The 19068-nt window shown below is 42.8% G+C and overlaps 1 protein-coding gene across 4 annotated transcripts in view; it reads left to right on the top strand.

Moving 5' to 3' along the window:
• The first annotated feature begins 1343 nt into the window (after positions 1–1343).
• Positions 1344–19068, top strand: part of LOC306932346 (arf-GAP domain and FG repeat-containing protein 1-like) — a 40409-nt gene continuing 22684 nt past the window's right edge. Inside the window, exons 1-2 of one of the 4 annotated variants that reach the window (XM_079514112.1) lie at positions 1344–1740; positions 17709–17802. In XM_079514112.1, the coding sequence (XP_079370238.1) occupies positions 1574–1740; positions 17709–17802 (261 nt within the window). In that variant the 5' untranslated portion in view covers positions 1344–1573. The remainder of the gene's footprint in view (positions 1741–17708; positions 17803–19068) is intronic. The other 3 variants (XM_079514114.1, XM_079514113.1, XM_079514115.1) reach the window with 3 other exon arrangements.

Below are 19068 nucleotides of genomic sequence, written 5' to 3'. Positions count from 1 at the left end.
TCACAGATCTACAAGCTGATCAGCTTGTAAATCTGCAATTTACTGAGCACGATCGACACCAGCATGCAACTAATTATGAATCAGGCTTAAGCTAGCAGAGTTCAGACCTGGGCCTTTCAGAGTGAGCGTCAGGGACAGTGGGACACTGCACTGGGACTTCAATTTCCTCACCATAGAACCATAGGATTCAGATTTTATGTTATTAAAAATCACCTAGAAATCAAAATTCTAAAAGCTTAATTCCCTTTTCCCTCCTAGGGAATGTTGCCTGTCTGTCAGCAATTATAATTTTGAACTTTCTTTCTACACAGATGCACGCCTTTGGGACGACCAGGCTTGCCACTGGCCCAGTACATACGTCTGTGCCATGGATGCAGCTGGAAGATTTTAACCTGACGATTCATTGTCATACAATAATTGGGATTAACAATTAAATTGTGTTTTTTGGCATTGAACATTAAATAAATTGGCATTTAAAATAATAAAAGTTCAAATAACACATAAAGTGTTAAAATGTCTTTACTTGCATCATAAAATCAAAATCAAATAATAAAAAATCCTTTTTGAAATAAATTGTTCTGTGGGGTTTCTTTCCATTATTTTGTGACTCAAATTACTACCACATTCAGTACTTTGAGCTATGCTACAGTATAGGGTTTCTCAACGTGTGTTTGTGTTTCTGCTGCTGCACCAATAAAACCTGCTCATCAGGAGCAGATAGGCGTTCAATGTCTTGCTCAAGGTCTCTTCAAATATAGGCTGCCAGGCTGGGGATCAAAGCGGGAACCAAAAGTATGTTTAGGTAATATTGGAAATCAATTAAAACCCCCAAAGAAACCATAATCGTACTACATTAAACAGGCTTCAGCAGATGGGTATACTTGTCTACTAAATGTGCTTAGCAGTGCGATGAGTAGCCTACTGTTGTGTCCACTTTAATAATTAAATTGGCTCCCAGTGGAAGGCAGAATACAACAACTGAGACTCATGGTCTATAAAAGAACAATGCCCAAAATATTTTAAAGGTTACTTCCTGTATGTTAACCAGTTCCATAGTTTGAACACAAGGGCTAGTGTAGCTGATCTTAAACCACCAAACCTAAGACATAAGGTAGGTAGAAGCTAATTTAAATATACAGGGGTGGAGGATTGGAACAAAATCCCAAGGGAAATTCAATTTGCCCAGTCTTTGAACATTTTTAAAAATATGTTGAAAAAGTGGCTGATGGGCTATGCAGTGAAATAAAAATTAAATCAATCAATCCACACGAGTGTCACCTGTAGTGACAACACTCCACCGCTGGGTGACGCTAGTTTGCTGATATAACCTTTGAAGCGGGCACTGTTTGACCCCCCCCTCTTTCTGGCTGCTGGAACGCCGCGCCTCTCCTTGTTCGTGGAGACAGAAACGCGAGGAGGAGGCCGCCCTGTCAGCCGAGCCACCCACTCCCTCGGTAACGGCGCCGGGTCGCTAACCGTTAAATCAACAGGACATTTCTTTTCAGTCTTCAGCGTTGCTGATCCCCTAGTTTCCCTGGTTTCAGCGTACCAGCCCCCCCTCCTGACTGTTACCATGGCGGCGAGTGCGAAACGAAAGCAAGAGGAGAAGCACCTGAAGATGCTCAGAGAAATGACGAGTTTACCTCCCAACAGAAAGTGCTTTGACTGTGACCAACGCGGCCCGACCTATGCCAACATGACAGTGGGCTCTTTCGTTTGTACCTCCTGCTCTGGCATCCTGTGAGTAGTTACTGAATGACCTTAGCTGTTAGACATGGCGCACACATACGTTATCCATTCAACTACATTGTGTCAGGCTAATGTTAGCTGACTGTACAGCTGCTCCTCTGACTGACTAACGTTAGCGATCACTGGTGGACTGGTGGTCTCTAGACTTTGTCTTGTTATGTTTTTTTGTCGGTTTCTTCTTCCACTGAGCAGACCTGTACAATCTGACATGTTTAGCCTGCCAAGCCTGCTAATGCTAGCCATGGGAACTTATCTGACACTTGCTAGTTAGAGCCAGAGCCTCTGAGGGTTGGTAGATAAAGCCGGGTATCTGTTGTAGCTACTATAGTTGCTGCTGGTGTATCTTGTGGTCATTGTAGTTAGGCACTGAAGCACCACCACAATGTTCTTGTCTGCTTGTGAAGTTTCATGCCAAGTTCTCCTCTCCTAACTTACCCAGTGGGAGCCACTACTCAACGCACACACACACACACACACACACACACACACACACACACACACACACACACACACACACACACACACACACACACACACACACACACCCAGCATATATCAATCATCTTGACAAAAATATTCACCAATATTTGACCAATAGTCTATATTTGTTACACATCCATTGATAGCCACAGATAAGAGCTTGATGTCCATGCTAAATACAAAAATAAATCCGTTTTTACTTACTGCAGTATTTATCTGATTTAAAACCTTGTGCCGTTGTGTAACCAGGCATCTGCAGCTTTGGATTTGGGATTAGTGAAGCACTCTATTTCTCCAATATTGAACTGAAATGCTTTCCTCTATTCAGCAGTCATATCTGTGTTTCTAGATGTCTAAGACCAGTAGGTGTCGGTGAGCATACAATGGTAATTCACACTTCAATTTATTTTGACTATCTATTCCACTGTCTGCAGTGCACAGTAGGTTGACCTATATACAGTAGTAGTTAAATCATTGGGGCAACTGGACCTATACAAGTAAAAATGTTAATCTCCTCATAGCTCTTAGACTTAGAACATATTCATCTGAAGTCTTTGGAGCGTTCGTGCATTATATCGCACTTCTTTCAGACTGCGTAAACTATTACCATTAACCAAATAGTTTTACATTTTACTTACTTACGCCTATAGCCCAACTTTGGGCATAGGCCACAAACAATAGCTCTCCAGACATCCCAGTCCTGTGCCAGTTTCTCCAGCTGGCAGCTGTCCCCATGTGTGGCCAGATCTCTTCACATCTGCATCCAGGTCACGGCGGCAGGTGTTTAGTGGTCTTCCTTCTCCCTTGTGGGTACCAGAACAGGGCATATCTTGTGATATTTGATGCAGGTTTGCAAAGAGTCTGGCCCATCCAAATTCCATAATTACTGCAGTCAAATACAGTACAGTACTTGCTAGAGCTGTCACGATTACAAATTTAAGAAGTTGATGATTAATTGTCACACTAATTGCGATTAACAATTGAATTGTGTTTTTGGCATTGAACATTGCTGATCTACAAGCTTACAACGCATCACGAAGTGACACGTTGTAAGCTTGTAGATCAACTATTTCAGCTTTTTTATGTATGAACTATGAACATGAACATGGAAACAATTTTGTAATGATTGTGACAAGTAGTACTTGTCACAATGCTAATTTTTTGTTTTTGTGCTAATTCGCTTATTTCCATCTAAATAAGTAGTAAAGTGTGCCGCTTGGGATACTATTTACATTATGAAGAGAGGATATATACAAAAAATATAGATTTTTGAGCAATGGAAATAAGCAAATTAGCGCCCCATTCAATGCAATTTAGTGCAATTCATTGAGGGCTTATGGCAGGGGAAATAGCCAATAATGCGCTTTTGCACAAAATAACACCTGGACCTCTTTGGTGGGGACGTAACAACTACAAATAAAGGTAAGAAAGCTGACAGTACTTTTCTGTCACATATTATGTATTCCATTAATTGCCATATGGAGGTCATCTTGCCAATCTCTAATAGCTGTCTGATAATGTTGATAATGTGGAAAAAAGGTATGTGTCTGTTGCTCTCACTGTCCAATGCCTTTGTAACTCTATTAGAAGGAACTTGTCCTTTCTGATTTAGGTCATACTTCATCCACACTGCTTTGGAGGTGTCCTGTCTTTATCTCGTCAGCTACAGCCTAGGGCCCTAGGCAATAGTTTTTGTGACCCCCCCCCCCCCAACACTGTATCTTGGGCTGCCAGTCTTTCTTTGTGCAGGCTAGAAGGTGTACAAAGAAAAATGTGACAAATGTCATACACACTTTCCTAGTAATAGGCTCTGGCTTCCCTCTCCAGTCACCCTGCAGGGATTCCTCTGAATTTCACAGCGGTTTACTCTAATATGTTTGCCAAACATTGTAGCGTGAGTTAATTGAGATATGTTATAAGGTCCGTATCATGTGGGCTCCTGTGAATTTCATGCTGATTATCTCATCAAGTTATTACATTTATGTTACACAGGGTAATATCAAGCAAACACTTACTCAAACCAGATATGACGGGAGCTTTTTTTATTCTTCTATAGCATAATTTATTTATTATTATTATTTTCATCATTTATTTGAACTGCTCAGCTCAGCCTCATTTGAACTTCTGCCTCAGGTAATTGGGAAATGACCTCCTTATGGGGAATTTGAGTAATGTAAATCTTTCCTGGCAGAAGAGTAAACATTGGCTGTAAAGGATTGAGGCCTGCCTCATGTATGCAGGAAGCGTTGTGTGATTGTAAGGTCGGGAAGTGGCAGAACTCCAACGTGCTGCTACATCAGCAGCATGTGATGTTACATGTGCCACAGGAAGGGGAAGAGAGCTAGCTGTCTGCTGCTCACTCCATTCTTCTTGCACAGAGGCCAGACAGATTTACACTATCTCACTGTATGCATTGTCTTGATTATTTAGATTTTCAAGAGTGAGAACATTGTTCCTTTTGTTTATATCTTGATGGACAACATAAACACTGTCCATGTCATCCAGACATCCACACATGTCCACAGGGATTGGGGCAGTATTATAGGCTTGTAAGCAACTAAGCAATGCATTGTAATGGCCAGTGAGCTAGAAGGAACTTCAGAAAGCCCTTGGTGTCTGTCTCTCTTATTTGGTGGCCATATCGTTTCTTAGTTATCTCAGTACATCTCTGAGTCTGTGGCAAATGCCATTGATTAAACATTACACTATTTCAAAGTTAGTTATAGTGCTACCAGGGGATGCAACTCACTGTATTTCCATGATCTCATTTACTTTATCTCATTTTATGGTTTGTCTTGTCAGCCTAGCATAAACCACAATCATTTTTGTCGGACCAGTGTGTGTTAGTTTTGTTTGCCTGCTCTATGAGTAGTAATATTGCCTTTTGTAGGGGGGGGGGGGGGGGGGGGGGAGGGGGCACCTTCCCGTGCATCAAGCCCCCTTCAAGTTGTGTTGAAATGGGTGGAGTTGTTGGAATGTACTATGTAAACACATTCCAGATGAAGGTGGAGGCTTCCCCAAGAGGTACATTTACCACAATCTATTTTACTGGAATGTTTCTTGTGTCAGGAAGTTCCCCATACTCAGCCTATCTGTCCTCGAATTAGCAGGGCTTTGACATGGTGCAACTGGGAATGTAAAATAAATGCATTGATTGATCAATATTTTATTGAATGATTTGAATGTTTACGCTTCACCTAAACATTTTTTATTTCACAATGATGACCCTACAAGTAATCTGGAGTTCGATTGCCCGGTGTTGTTTAATCCATTAAATCATAGCGATTTATAGCAGTGGAGCACTTTTACCGACGGACCGGATGTTATCTCGGATGTGGACTTAGCAGCTAAATGTAGCCAAGACACTCTAGAGCCGATCGACAACAACAGGAGGTATGATTAAATCTAACGCGACTAGCGACGGGACAGCGGTGGGCCGTCTAACACATGATCTTTTCTTAGAATTGGACGGGATGATTTAAAACCAACGTTTTAAGATTTTTGGTCTGGGGGGGGGGGGGGGGGGTGGGGGGGCATTTTCGATGACGTCCCACTGTTACGCAACATCGAGTATTACGCAACAGGCAATGAAATGAAATGAAATCTATATTTACCCAGGGTATCTGGGCTAAGCTCAAGAACTTGTTTCCAGCCAGGCCCTGCTCATAGAACACATTTCATCGTAGTGGTTGATGCCTTGTTCAAGGGCATTTCAGCGGTGGTAATTTTAACGTGTCGGACGGCTGATTCGAACTGGGAACCTTCCGGTATCTAGACCGCGCCGCTATCCGTTCGGCCACCGCTGCCACAATCCTAGGCTGTGGAGCGATGCGATCGGTTGTGATATCAATAATCTTCGTCTTTTGGATAAAACGTCGTCCTGGTCGCTGGGTGTTACTAATTGAAAGGACGTGAACTTCGTCCTGGGCGAAGCAGTAGCAAAAGAGGTGGATGCTGCATAGATTGCATTTACATAGATTTCTTTATCCATATCTCTCTTATGACTATTTACTGTAAAACATTGTTGGGAGCTTGTACAAACAAAAAATGTTGTTGGAGTTTAAGTTGATTCCCTATTTGAGTTTTTTGAGATTCAATGCTACCAGTTTCTCTCACCTGGACTGCCGCAAAGGATGGTACAATGGTCTCCCTGATGAGCCTCTCTGAGAGAGTTACATTGAAGTTATGGGGTTCATAACTTCATCATATCGCTATCGCCAATATCAGCCTTAAGAATTTATCAAATCTATCAAAATAATATATCTGTTTTAACCAACATTTTTTTATATAATTGTGACTAGGTCGCAGTCCGTCAAGCCACCATATACTGTATGGCCGTCAGTCGGTCACGCCTCGTGACACGTCACGCCGTGACGCCACCATATATGGCTGTCAGTCCATGACGCCTCGTGACATTCTCCATATAGTATGGCCGTCTCCATATATGAAGATCACGACACTGACCTCATCAAACCCTGGATACATGGAGAAGACTGGATCATCACCTAGATCTGCAACAGGCCCGAAAATTAAAGCCCGGCCCTACCTGGGCCTTCATCAAAGCCTGAACACTCAAGACACTGCCCCTGCTGCCGATTGAGGATTCATACTCCTATTTTACCGCTGTAGTGCCGAAATGATTTCGGCTCGTCAGAAATTTTCAGTAGCACCGAAGAGCCGACTTTAGGACGGTACCCGCCCCCCCGAACCTCAAATGACGTCACATTGTAGGCTCTACAGAGCCGAACCGACTTATGAATCGCGTATGAATAGAGTATGAATCGCGCCATAGATCTCCATATATGGAGCTGACCTGTTCTGACATTCCTTACAGTATGTTGATCTGACCTCATCAAACCCTGTACACTCAAGACACGCTCCATATATGGCCAGTACAGAATTTATTCCATATGTTGATCTGAACCCCCATGCCAAAATGCCAGCGCTCGCCCAGCAGTCTGCCGTCACCCATGCGTGCACGCAACCTCGCCCTTTGGGATAGGTCGCTTCTTTGCTTCTTACTGGTATTTATATTTTGAATATTAAGCTAAAAAAGCCATTTGTGATGATGAAGGCTACAGATTAAATCTATGTTTTCTGGAGAAGCTTTCAAATAGAGTTGGAAAAATGTTAAATAAAAAATACATATTTTTCATTGTTTGAACTAAATATGGCCAAATATATCAGGTAATAAGAATTGCACTGTTTAATATATATTATATATTATTATAGTCTGCAGTGCACCCAGAATCACAGTTATTGTATAACGGGTGTAAGGAAAACCCTATTGTAATATCGGTATCGGCCGATTTAACCATGCAATAATTGTTATTTGGATATCTGCCGTCTCAATATTGTGCGATGTGCATCCCTAATTACTGTACTGTGCAATATGTGAACAGAGCCATTTTACGTTTTTGACGACATCTACATTTATGCAGGCCCAATTTTAACCACTTTCTACTGTACCTGCCCTCCCTGTCATTCATTATACAGTAGGTGAATGAATGACAGGTGGACTTACAGATCAGGATTTTCTGTATTTTCTATTCTTGTTTTTAATTTTTTTTAATTTTATTTACAAAATATCCGTTGTACTACATACCTAAATGCACAGATGTCTTTATAAACTACAGACACTGAAGGTGTCACAATTCCTCACTCTGACCTTTTAAACAGAGAAGATCATCATATTGAGAGACCTAGAGGGCTCTGGAACTCCCCTGCAGTATCTGACCTAGTTTTGTTCTCATGAGACTGGCAACTGATCATTTGTTTGCCCCAGGGTACTAGGGAAAACATGTACCACACACACACACACACACACACACGCACACACACACACACACACACGCACGCACACGCACAAAAACACATACTTATTTATTTGAGTAGTACATAAGGAGAGAGGGGAAGAACCTAAATGGTAGAATGTACAAACCGCAAACAAAACAATCTTAAAAACTGTTAAATACTCTTCTTTGCAATATAGCATGGCAAGTTCTTAGTCCTTTTAGGTGAATCTTCTGAGCAGCTGAGTCATTTTGAATGCAGCAACCCAGTGAGGAAAGTCTGGCCAGTCAGTGTGGCACATTGAGCAAAACTGCTGTTGCAACATTATGTAGAGTAAATGTCACATAAGTCACGTAATAATGGTTTCCTACTGTTAGTCCATGAGCCAGACCCCCCTAATTTGCGCGTTAATTACGAAATGGGTGGGCAAATTCTTGTTTGAATTTTTGACTAGCTGTACTTGTCTACTTCACATTTTTGTATGATAACAATCGCAGACTAGCAGCTTAGTGGTAGTTATCATGCATTGAATACATGCACCCCTATATTGCCACATGCAAATTGTGACAACAAATATATGATCAACTTTTGAACCTTACTTTGTGCAGAGACCAATGAAACCACTTTTCTGCATAATTCAAATATGGGGAATTGATTGGAATGGTTATTTTACTTCCACAAAACTTCCATATATGCTTAAATGGGCTTTTAATGCAGTATTTTGCACACACATCTAAGAAATTTAAAATAAGGCTTGCAAATATCCCCATTTTGGAAGTGTGTGCTAAGAACCAACATGTTCCTAATGGCTATAGAAAACTGCTCACCATTCTAAGCTTTAATATGAGTGGTAACATGTGTTTGTACGTTTTGTAACTCTAGAGATACAATCAGAAACACTATTATAGTGTGATAACACGAGCCAGGGCCATAGCTATAGAATCAAATCGGTGGGCAAAGCTGGTGTGATTTTTTTGACTTGTTGTGCATCTCTACTTCACAGTTTGGCATGATAACCATTGCAGACACATAGCTTAGTGGTCGTTATCATGCATTGAATATGTGGCCCCCTATATTACCACACACATTCTTACAAAAATATATGATAAACGTTTGAGCCATTATTGTGTAGAGACCTATAATCACACCTTTCTGCATAATTCAAGTATGGGTAATTGACTGGAATAGTCATTTTACTTATTCAATACTTTCATATATGCTTAAAACTCGACACCAGGCTGGCTGAAGAAGTTCCTCATGCAGAAGACCCCAACACGTTGTAGTGTCTGGCCCTTAGACTTATTGACAGTCATGCCGAAGCAGGGTCTCACTGGAAACTGGTGGGGCAGAGTGAATGGATAGATGATGTTGGTTGGACACAGGGTGATGCGTGGCCGTGGACTGAGAGTGCATCCCGCATTGACACCAACCACAGATCTTGCAGCTTTAGGCGTGCATCTCGTGCTTTGTCTGACTCAGCTCTCTATGCACGTTGTTGTGCGTCACGCATCCGGTTGCAGTATAGGCTCGGGTACCTTTGGGCATATTGGCATGTAAAAAAGGTGATCTGTAACTGCCATCTATTAGCCAATTCATCGTTCTGTTGAGCTGGTCAAGTCATGGTGATGTCAGCGGTATCACCTTTTATGCCCATCTTTGTCAGGCATGCCCAAATATGGGGTCTATGCAGATGTCAGAAGTCGGTGGGACGAACCCGTATTTAGGCATGCCCAAATATGGAGTTGCAGAGGCAGAGGCCTTGTGATGTCAGCTGTGGCCCGGGCAGAGGCCTTTTGTGGCGGTTCTGGACAATCATGGGTCCGACCAACTCAACACCGGGCACTGCACTCCCTGTGGGGGTGTAGAACGCGTGTGTCGAATTTGAAGTAGGTGGGGCGAACGGTTTTGGTGTTACATGTATTACAGACGTACAGCTGTACAGACACAGAGACTTTGCATTTATAGTTAGATGATACATTGGCTACTATATGGACATTGAATATTCCCTCATTTAAAACCTTTGATTTTGACATGTTAACAAAATGAAATAAGAATGTTGACTCTGTCAATACAATATTCAATTGACAGTCATGCAAAATCAGGCATATTTTCCTATATAATGCCTAATTTGCATATTTAAATATACAATTTCAGAAAACTTGTAATACAATAAATCATTGTTTTCATGTTGTAAAATAGCTCGAACCAGTGCTGGTTATTTAGTTAGGACCCACGACAGTGGTGTTCGATACGAACTTAACCGGGATGTGGAAACCTCCAATGAAAAGCTCTATAATTTGCTTGGCCAGATATTCCATCCTATCCAACTGACTCAGGCCAAAGATATTAGAAGATATTCTGCCCCCTTAAGTCTCTGACTGTAATCCTTTTATACTTTTTAGTTACATGTGTGTCATAATGACAATGCTATCCAATCGCATATGACGATGACACACGTGTACATCCCTATATGGGGTTCCCACATCAATCCGATGTCAGCATTGGATATTTCCATTATCTCCACATATGGGCCATAAATCATCATCATATGTGGAGATCCAAGTGACAGCCTTTTATCCCCATATATGGAGATCCATTTGAGAGCCTTCGCAACAGCCACCCCCAGATTTCCCATGGAAATATGTAAAATATCAAGAAGGCTTGAACAGTTCGCCCATTGCAAGCGTACCTGGCCCTTGGGCCACCCCATCGAAAGCGTACCTGGCCCTTGGGTCACCCCATCGAAGGCGTACCTGGCTCCTCGAGCCACCGCATCAAGAGCGTACCTGGCCCTTGGGCCACCCCATCGAAGGCGTACCTGACTCTTCGAGCCACCGCATCAAGATCGTACCTGGCCCTTGGGCCACCCCATCGAAGGCGTACCTGGCTCTTCGAGCCACTGCATCAAGAGCGTACCTGGCCCTTGGGGTGCTACTACCGTACCATGCATGATGACTGTTCGTCTCCGGTTATGCTCATGGTCATTTCTGCAAGAGTGACCGTCCAGCCTCCTTGCTGGACTACTTCGGTCCCTATGAACCTGGACTTCTGGTCTGTCAGCTTGCACTTTCATCTCGATATCCTATTGGTGAACAAACCTCTGCCGTCCTCCGACTCCTCCAACATCTATGGGAAGGTTGATATAGCTCCGATGTCCTTGCATCATCATGCTGTCCAGACAATGCTCTCATGATATCCACCAGAGCGTTCCGCTTCCGTCCTCCGACTGCTCCAACATCTATGGGAGGGTTGATATAGCTCCGATGCCCTTGCATCATCATGCTGTTCAGACAATGCTCTCATGATATCGCCACATTGGATGCTGTGTCTTCCTGGTGAGCTGGACCCTCGTCGGATGCTGTGTCTTCCTGGTGAGCTGGACCCTCGTCGGATGCTGTGTCTTCCTGGTGAGCTGGACCCTCTTCGGATGTGGTGTCTTGCTGGTGAGCGGGACCCTCGTCGGCTGCTGCATCTTCCTGCTCCTCGTCGGCTGCTGCTTCTTCCTGCTCCTCGTCGGCTGCTGCTTCTTCCTGCTCCTCGTCGGCTGCTGTATCTTCCTGCTCCTCGTCGGCTGCTGCATCTTCCTGCTCCTCGTCGGCTGCTGTATCTTCCTGCTCCTCGTCGGCTGCTGCATCTTCCTGCTCCTCGTCGGCTGCTGTATCTTCCTGCTCCTCGTCGGCTGCTGTATCTTCCTGCTCCTTGTCGGCTGCTGTATCTTCCTGCTCCTCTTCGACTGCTGTATCTTCTGCTCCTCGGTAGATTCCGCCATCGGTGGTATATCCATCGTAGTCTTGATGTCCGAGCCTGCTCTGCTGTCCCAAGAATCGATTCCCATGCCGTTTTGAAGATGAACTCTCCTGTCCTACGCCGGGTCCTTCAATCTCTGCTGGACATGGAAATCCCACAACGTCGGGTCCCTGGCATCCAACCAACTGATGCCCAGAACCTCCGGAGCCCACCTGCTCCGAAGGCGAAGTGTGTCCCACCACTTCGGATCCCTGGCATCTAACCAACTGATGTCCAGAACCTCCGGAGCCCACCTGCTCCGAAGGCGAAGTGTGTCCCACCACTTCGGGTCCCTGGCATCTAACCAACTGATGTCCAGAACCTCCGGAGCCCACCTGCTCCGAAGGCGAAGTGTGTCCCACCACTTCGGATTCCTGGCATCTAACCAACTGATGTCCAGAACCTCGAAGTGTGTCCCACCACTTCGGGTCACTGGCATCTAACCAACCGATGTCTAGAACCTCGAAGTGTGTCCCACCACTTCGGGTCCCTGGCATCTAACCAACCGATGTCCAGAACCTCGAAGTGTGTCCCACCACTTCGGGTCCCCGGCATCTCTAAAAGATATCCAAGGTATATGGGTTGTAAGGCCAGACACCTTGGCTAGCATGCCAAAGGTAATAAAAGCTATCCAAGGTATATGGGTTGTAAGGCCAGACACCTTGGCTAGCATGCCAAAGGTAATAAAAGCTATCCAAGGTATATGGGTTGTAAGGCCAGACACCTTGGCTAGCATGCGTTGACAACGTCCAGAGCCCGTAGGCCCTGGGCCCAAATGATGATTGTTGAAGCGCACCTGCTCCACAAGCTATACCACCTGGTATTGTAGCCTCCTGGCTCCTGGGAAATCCGTCCCACCACCATCCTCTAAGGCCTCCGACATCCTGTTACTGCCGTACGCCCTAATCCGTTCTCGAATGGACCATGTAAAATAGCTCGAACCAGTGCTGGTTATTTAGTTAGGACCCACGACAGTGGTGTTCGATACGAACTTAACCGGGATGTGGAAACCTCCAATGAAAAGCTCTATAATTTGCTTGGCCAGATATTCCATCCTATCCAACTGACTCAGGCCAAAGATATTAGAAGATATTCTGCCCCCTTAAGTCTCTGACTGTAATCCTTTTATACTTTTTAGTTACATGTGTGTCATAATGACAATGCTATCCAATCGCATATGACGATGACACACGTGTACATCCCTATATGGGGTTCCCACATCAATCCGATGTCAGCATTGGATATTTCCATTATCTCCACATATGGGCCATAAATCATCATCATATGTGGAGATCCAAGTGACAGCCTTTTATCCCCATATATGGAGATCCATTTGAGAGCCTTCGCAACACATGTAATTAATCAACTATAGGCCGTGTTGGGACCCCAGAAAAAGTGCCTAGAAAATGAATTTCGTTCCCGCGTCATGGGCACTACTCATTCAATGCATTTTTTCAAATCAACCTGGGGACCACTATTGTGTTGGGTGGGGATATGGGCTAAGATTAGTGCTTTTGTAACTTAACACTTGCTATGCATCCCATGTGTATACAACATCCCACTGTTTCTCAACCGTTGACTACTACTGGTAAAATGTCCTAATAATAATGACTCAACCAGACAATCCGGTGCACTTCCCCTTTCTTGAGATTCTAACTCCCTTTTTCTGTTGAATTTCTTGAACTCCAACTTGTCAGTAAATGACTACATGGATGGACTCATCATAGGTCACCAGGTCATTCAGTGCACTTCCCCTTTCTTGAGATTCTAACTCCCTTTTTCTGTTGAATTTCTTGAACTCCAACTTGTCAGTAAATGACATGGATGGACTCATCATAGGTCACCAGGTCATTCAGTTCACGGTTTCTCAACTAGTGGAAAGAACATTTAAAAAAATCAACAAATCCTACATTACTAAATGCATGGTCAGGGACCACATGCAATACCTCCACGGACCACCAGTGGTCCACGGACCACCTGTTGAAAACCCATGGTCTACTAGATGGACGTGTGTATGCACGTACAGAGATTTTGTGCATTAATTATTTAATACTCCTATCTGTATCAATATGAATGTGTATATTAGAGTGTTCTAGATAGATGTAATCATACATCAGAGCATTTCAATGTGGCCTACTAGGGAAGTTTCATGGTGATCACTAGTTCTTAAGTTTTTTCATCCTATTCACATGTATATAGGTGAAAATAACAAAATGTGTGATAAATATGAAAAAGCTGCTCCTGTGGAAGTGTTATCATATATTAATTTACTTATATTGACCTTCTAAACAATTTAATATAGGTATGGTTTTGCCCACTCATTTCGTAATGAAAACTTGTCTGGCTCATGGACTATGTGTGGAATCACTCTGAAAACACACTCAAAACAAGTATAGTGTGTACAGTCAGATATACTACATTTATCAAGTATCACCTTACATGATTTTGTTAGCGGTCCGTCCCCCTGTATCGGATGCTGCAGATGTTCTATTAGTCTATACTGGCTAGTGCCCTTATCTTTGCTATTGCCTGCTGGAGTTACATTGGGTTACACTGGGTTACATTAAAGCATGAGCAACCATTACGGATGGTGCAAGAGAGTGACATTCAGCCAATGGTCCAGCCAGCTCGGAATCAAACCTGGGACTCACTGTCGGGCATTAGACAGCAAGTGTCTAATGCCTAGATTGCCTACACACCCTAACCACTTGGCTATTGGGTCGCCCCAATGGCAGCACTTGATTAAATGTGCTTAATGCTTATTTGTACATTCTAATGTGGAATATTAGTAACATGTTGGGGCTAATGGGCAGATGGGTTCCTTATTTCAAGGGTGTTTTAACTGTGGGTGTAACGATACATTTTAACAGCGATACGATACGTATCACCATACATGATTGATGATACGATACATGGACGACATTGGTTCATTATGGTGATAATACCATTACGATACGTACGATACGATTCAATGATTTGAATACAGTAACTATTTAGTAAATACATTAAATACGTGTGAAACTTGTTTAAGGTAAAGATGTATTATTATTATGGATATAAATGTGTAAACACAGTGATTCTGTGGCAAATAGATGGAACATTATATTTGAACACATAACAAACCAACGCCTTGACATGAACACAGAATACACACATTTATCAATAGACCAATTGTAGCTATATGGAAAGGGAAAAGTAATTAAACCCATCTTTTTTTTTTCTTCTTAAAATTGCTAGTACTAAGTACTTAGTATTGATTAAATTAATTATTTACATTGCAAAATGATTCGATACCGATTATTTCTATTGCAATATTTTTTAATTAAAATCAATATTTCGATACAGTTACTATATCGTTACACCCCTAGTTTTAACTATCACTGTTTTTGTTTTAGTTTTAGTGTGGTCACTGGTCAGTCAATTTAGTGGAACTCAGCAGCTGATTGGTCAATGCTGTGCAAATAGACAAAAGCATCTAGGTGAAGCTATTGATGAATGCTAGGCTGACTGATGAGAAGCATAAATAATTTAGCAGCCATGTCTAGTCTTACATTGCCTTCAGCTCCAGTGCTCCGCCAAGGCTTTTCTTATGTCACCAAGGAGATGGTGTTTGTAATTGGGATGTGTACAGCCATGGAGGCTGGGGGTTTTACTGAGAGAAAATGAACAGATGAGTGGAGAGGTGTTGTGTTGCTGTGTTTCACAACTGGTGGCATTGTGGTGTATTAGCCTTGTATTAGCCAGACTGATAACTTGGATTCACTTCACTCACACGTTGCTCCACGGTATACATCGTGGAGGAGTGAGTGAATCCCCATTATAAGTCTGGCTAATGCCAGGCTAGGTTATGATCAGATTGTGGAAAGCAATGCACGTTCATATTCATTCAAGATGATCTAATTAGAAAACATACTTTCAGGTGGTCTAAAATGCAACAGAATAGACAGCTCTAGAGATGGATTGCTCTAAAACATTCTATGGGAGGCAACAGATACTGAAATTAATAAGTAAGGATTTTAGTATTCAAGCCTGCAGGCCAACACGTGCTCTCACAAAAAAGGCCAAAAACGTCAAGAAACGGTTCTAATGAATATGAGGATTTATTTTTGTACTGTAGTGTAGTATACTCATGTTGTAGACCTAGATTTCTTTTATTATTATTATTATAATTTTTGTTTAGTTTAGTTTATTCGCACAATAAAAACAGTACAATAAAAGAGAAATATGTGCAGGTGAGAAAAAAACCCATGGAGGGCTTATATGTGGTTCTCACCAAAGATAATATACAAATAGTAAGTAGACAAAGTAATCAAACATAGGTATGGAAAATACATAAAAAAACGAATACAACAACAAATACATTATTTACACTTGTGAAGTGCGCAAGCCTGAGTGTGCCTAAGTGTACATGCATGTCTGTCTGTGTCTGAGTATGCACAATAAAGCTACATTACGTTAGAATCAAGTGGAGAGGGTTGCTTCAAGAGAAAAGAACCTCTGACTTTAATGGAGAACTGGCTAAGAGTGGTACGGCTGAAGGGAGGATGAATATTATCAGATATTGGCCACATGACTTAGTTCTTACGTTGTCATTTAGGGCCCCAAACAGACATTAAAGTCCATAGACTCGGCTGCCACATGACGTAATCTTCAAAAGCTGTGAATTGATCATCAAAGATGTTGTTTTAATTTAAATAACTACCAACTAAAGGCAGACCTTTAATAGTGGCGGCCAGGCTTTCTGGGAATCAGAAGGTACCCGGTTCACCAAAAACATCCCAGGAGTGGTGACAACACTATTATTCTGTCCAATATGTATTTTTCCCCTGCTGTGTTCTGCCTACCACACCTCCCCTGGAGAGTTTAGGCCAGGCCTGCACCGGAAGAGAGTAGAAGTGAAGGAAGGAAACAGCCCTCCTGACGCCCTGCACGCACGCACGCACGCACGCACACAGGACCTCACACAGGCATAAACAGATTGAAGCCTCACTTAACTTTCCAATGGTGCTCACACACACCTGCACAGGCATTTCCCTGGCTTTTAGGAAGGCTTAAGTAGCAACATTAGTATTATGGTAGTGGGTGACTGGAACCGACTAGGACTATATTAAAGTCAGGGAAAGAAACAGAATATTTAGCGTGACGTATTACAAAACAATCATCAGTTAAGGACATTTTTCAATTGTACAGGTATTGCAAATGAGAGGTGAATAGGAAGTGAAATACCAGTCTTGTGTGTTATTCTTCCAAGCATCCACAGCTCATCGACATTGTTGAGTTAAGATGTGCTGTGTTCTGTGTGGCATGAGAAATAACCTTGTCAGAACAGAGCAAGGCTTTTGTGGGCTAATGGGTGTTGCTCTATTATAAGAGTTTCTATATTCAGAGAACCTTCTTGTAACTTGTGGTCCAATGTGGTTGATTGGGTTGCTACTTACCCCCGATTTATATTTGGTAACATGCTGGTGTCGTGCACCAAAAAAAGCACATCTCCAAGATCACAACGCGTCACAGCACAGTGCTTTGAGCTTGTAGATTGGGGTTGTTTTTTTTGCACGATGCCGGCTCTCATGTAACTAAGTATTTATCACCCTTTAGACAAACCTTGTTGTTCTGTCGGGTTTGTCTCTCTCGCTCTCGCTTGTCTCTGTTGTCTCCTCAAGTCTATGAGGCGTCAGTGCTGCCATCTCCTTCGCCCCAGATTCAAGCGGCAATAAGTCAGCTCATTGCTAATTAAGTGGTCTGACCTGACAAGTGGGATCTGGACGTTGTCGTCCACAGGGACATGATGAGTGTTGGATGTGAGATGTGTTCAAATTAAATTAACCCCTGCCTTTCTTTCTTTCTTTCTTTCTTTCTTTCTTTCTTTCTCAATCTCTCTCACTTCCCATCCTTCCCAGACGAGGGCTGAACCCACCCCACAGAGTGAAGTCAATCTCCATGACAACCTTCACACAACAGGAAATTGAGTTCCTACAGAAACATGGCAATGAGGTAGGCATGCCAAACGTCTGCCGGGCTCTGCCCCTCTGCTGACTGTTAAGCTCACTGCTGCATGTTGGGACGTGTGACCCTGTGCTTGACTACGCTTGCCTTGGAAACCGTCTATTTACTACTGCACTGTTTCCCAAACAGTGGGTCGGGACCCATTTATGGATTAAGGACACATTTTTATGGGTCCTTTAATTTTTTCGTCTCCTACATTTTGTTTTTGTAATTTCAAAACATTTTAAAAAAAGGAAAGTTTTCATGAATTCATTCCAAATTAACACAAAGTGTGCTACAATATCCTATCCGCTTGATTAGCCCTGACGCTACGCTGATAGCATTGGACGAACAAACTTTTCCAAGGCCTACAGCAAATGTTCTCTTATAGCGAGAAGCACACCGCATACCTCAAAAGAAAGCTTAATCTGTCCACTCCAATTTAAAAAAAAATTGATTTGACCATCTTCCATTCTGGAGATATTTACCTTTATGTAACACCTGCTTTTGTAGTAACGTACTCTTCTTGAACAGAAAGCCTAGCTAGGGGCCGTTTTATGTCAGACGTTGACAGGCAGTTCGAAAAATGAACACAAATAATATCCCATACATACCATACAGCGGATGAAAGCCCTGAATGTCTACTTTTACGTGGAAAAAAGTACACATTGATCCCACTTACCCTTCGTCAGTAATTGGCTTTTGTATGGGCTACAGAATGAGCATAGGGACTGAGGGAACATATTGGGGCTACATTTACTGTTTTGTTTATTTTTTATGATGATGATGATGATGATGACGGATCGGAGATATGCCAGGCGAGCAGATGAAACAATGCAAAGACGCGTTGTCATTATTTATCCATCTATGTACGTGTCTGTCACTGTGTATCGTTCCAACTCGGCTACATTTACTGTTTTGTTTCTTTTTTATGATGATGATGATGATGACGGATCGGAGATACGCCAGGCGAGCAGATGAAACAATGCAAAGACCCGTTGTCATTATTTATCCATCTATGTACGTGTCTGTCACTGTGTATCGTTCCAACTCGGCTAGCCGAGTTCGCCGATGGACGGTGGTGTTGCTGTTTTTTCCTCCGAGGTGGAAAGACTGGTGTGAGGCGGTTAGTGTTGCTGCCCCCCTCCAGTAACGCAACATCGCGTATTTGCATTGTTCCATCTGACCGGCGTTGATCATCATCATAAAGAAATAACCGTCCACCGTCCCTCGCGGAGGGACGATACAATCCGTGATAGTTTTCTTGTTTGAGTA

The sequence above is a fragment of the Electrona antarctica genome (genome assembly GCF_951216825.1).
Source record: "Electrona antarctica genome assembly, chromosome: 11".
Lineage (NCBI taxonomy): Eukaryota > Metazoa > Chordata > Actinopteri > Myctophiformes > Myctophidae > Electrona > Electrona antarctica.
This window is presented reverse-complemented; position numbering and strand designations above follow the sequence as displayed.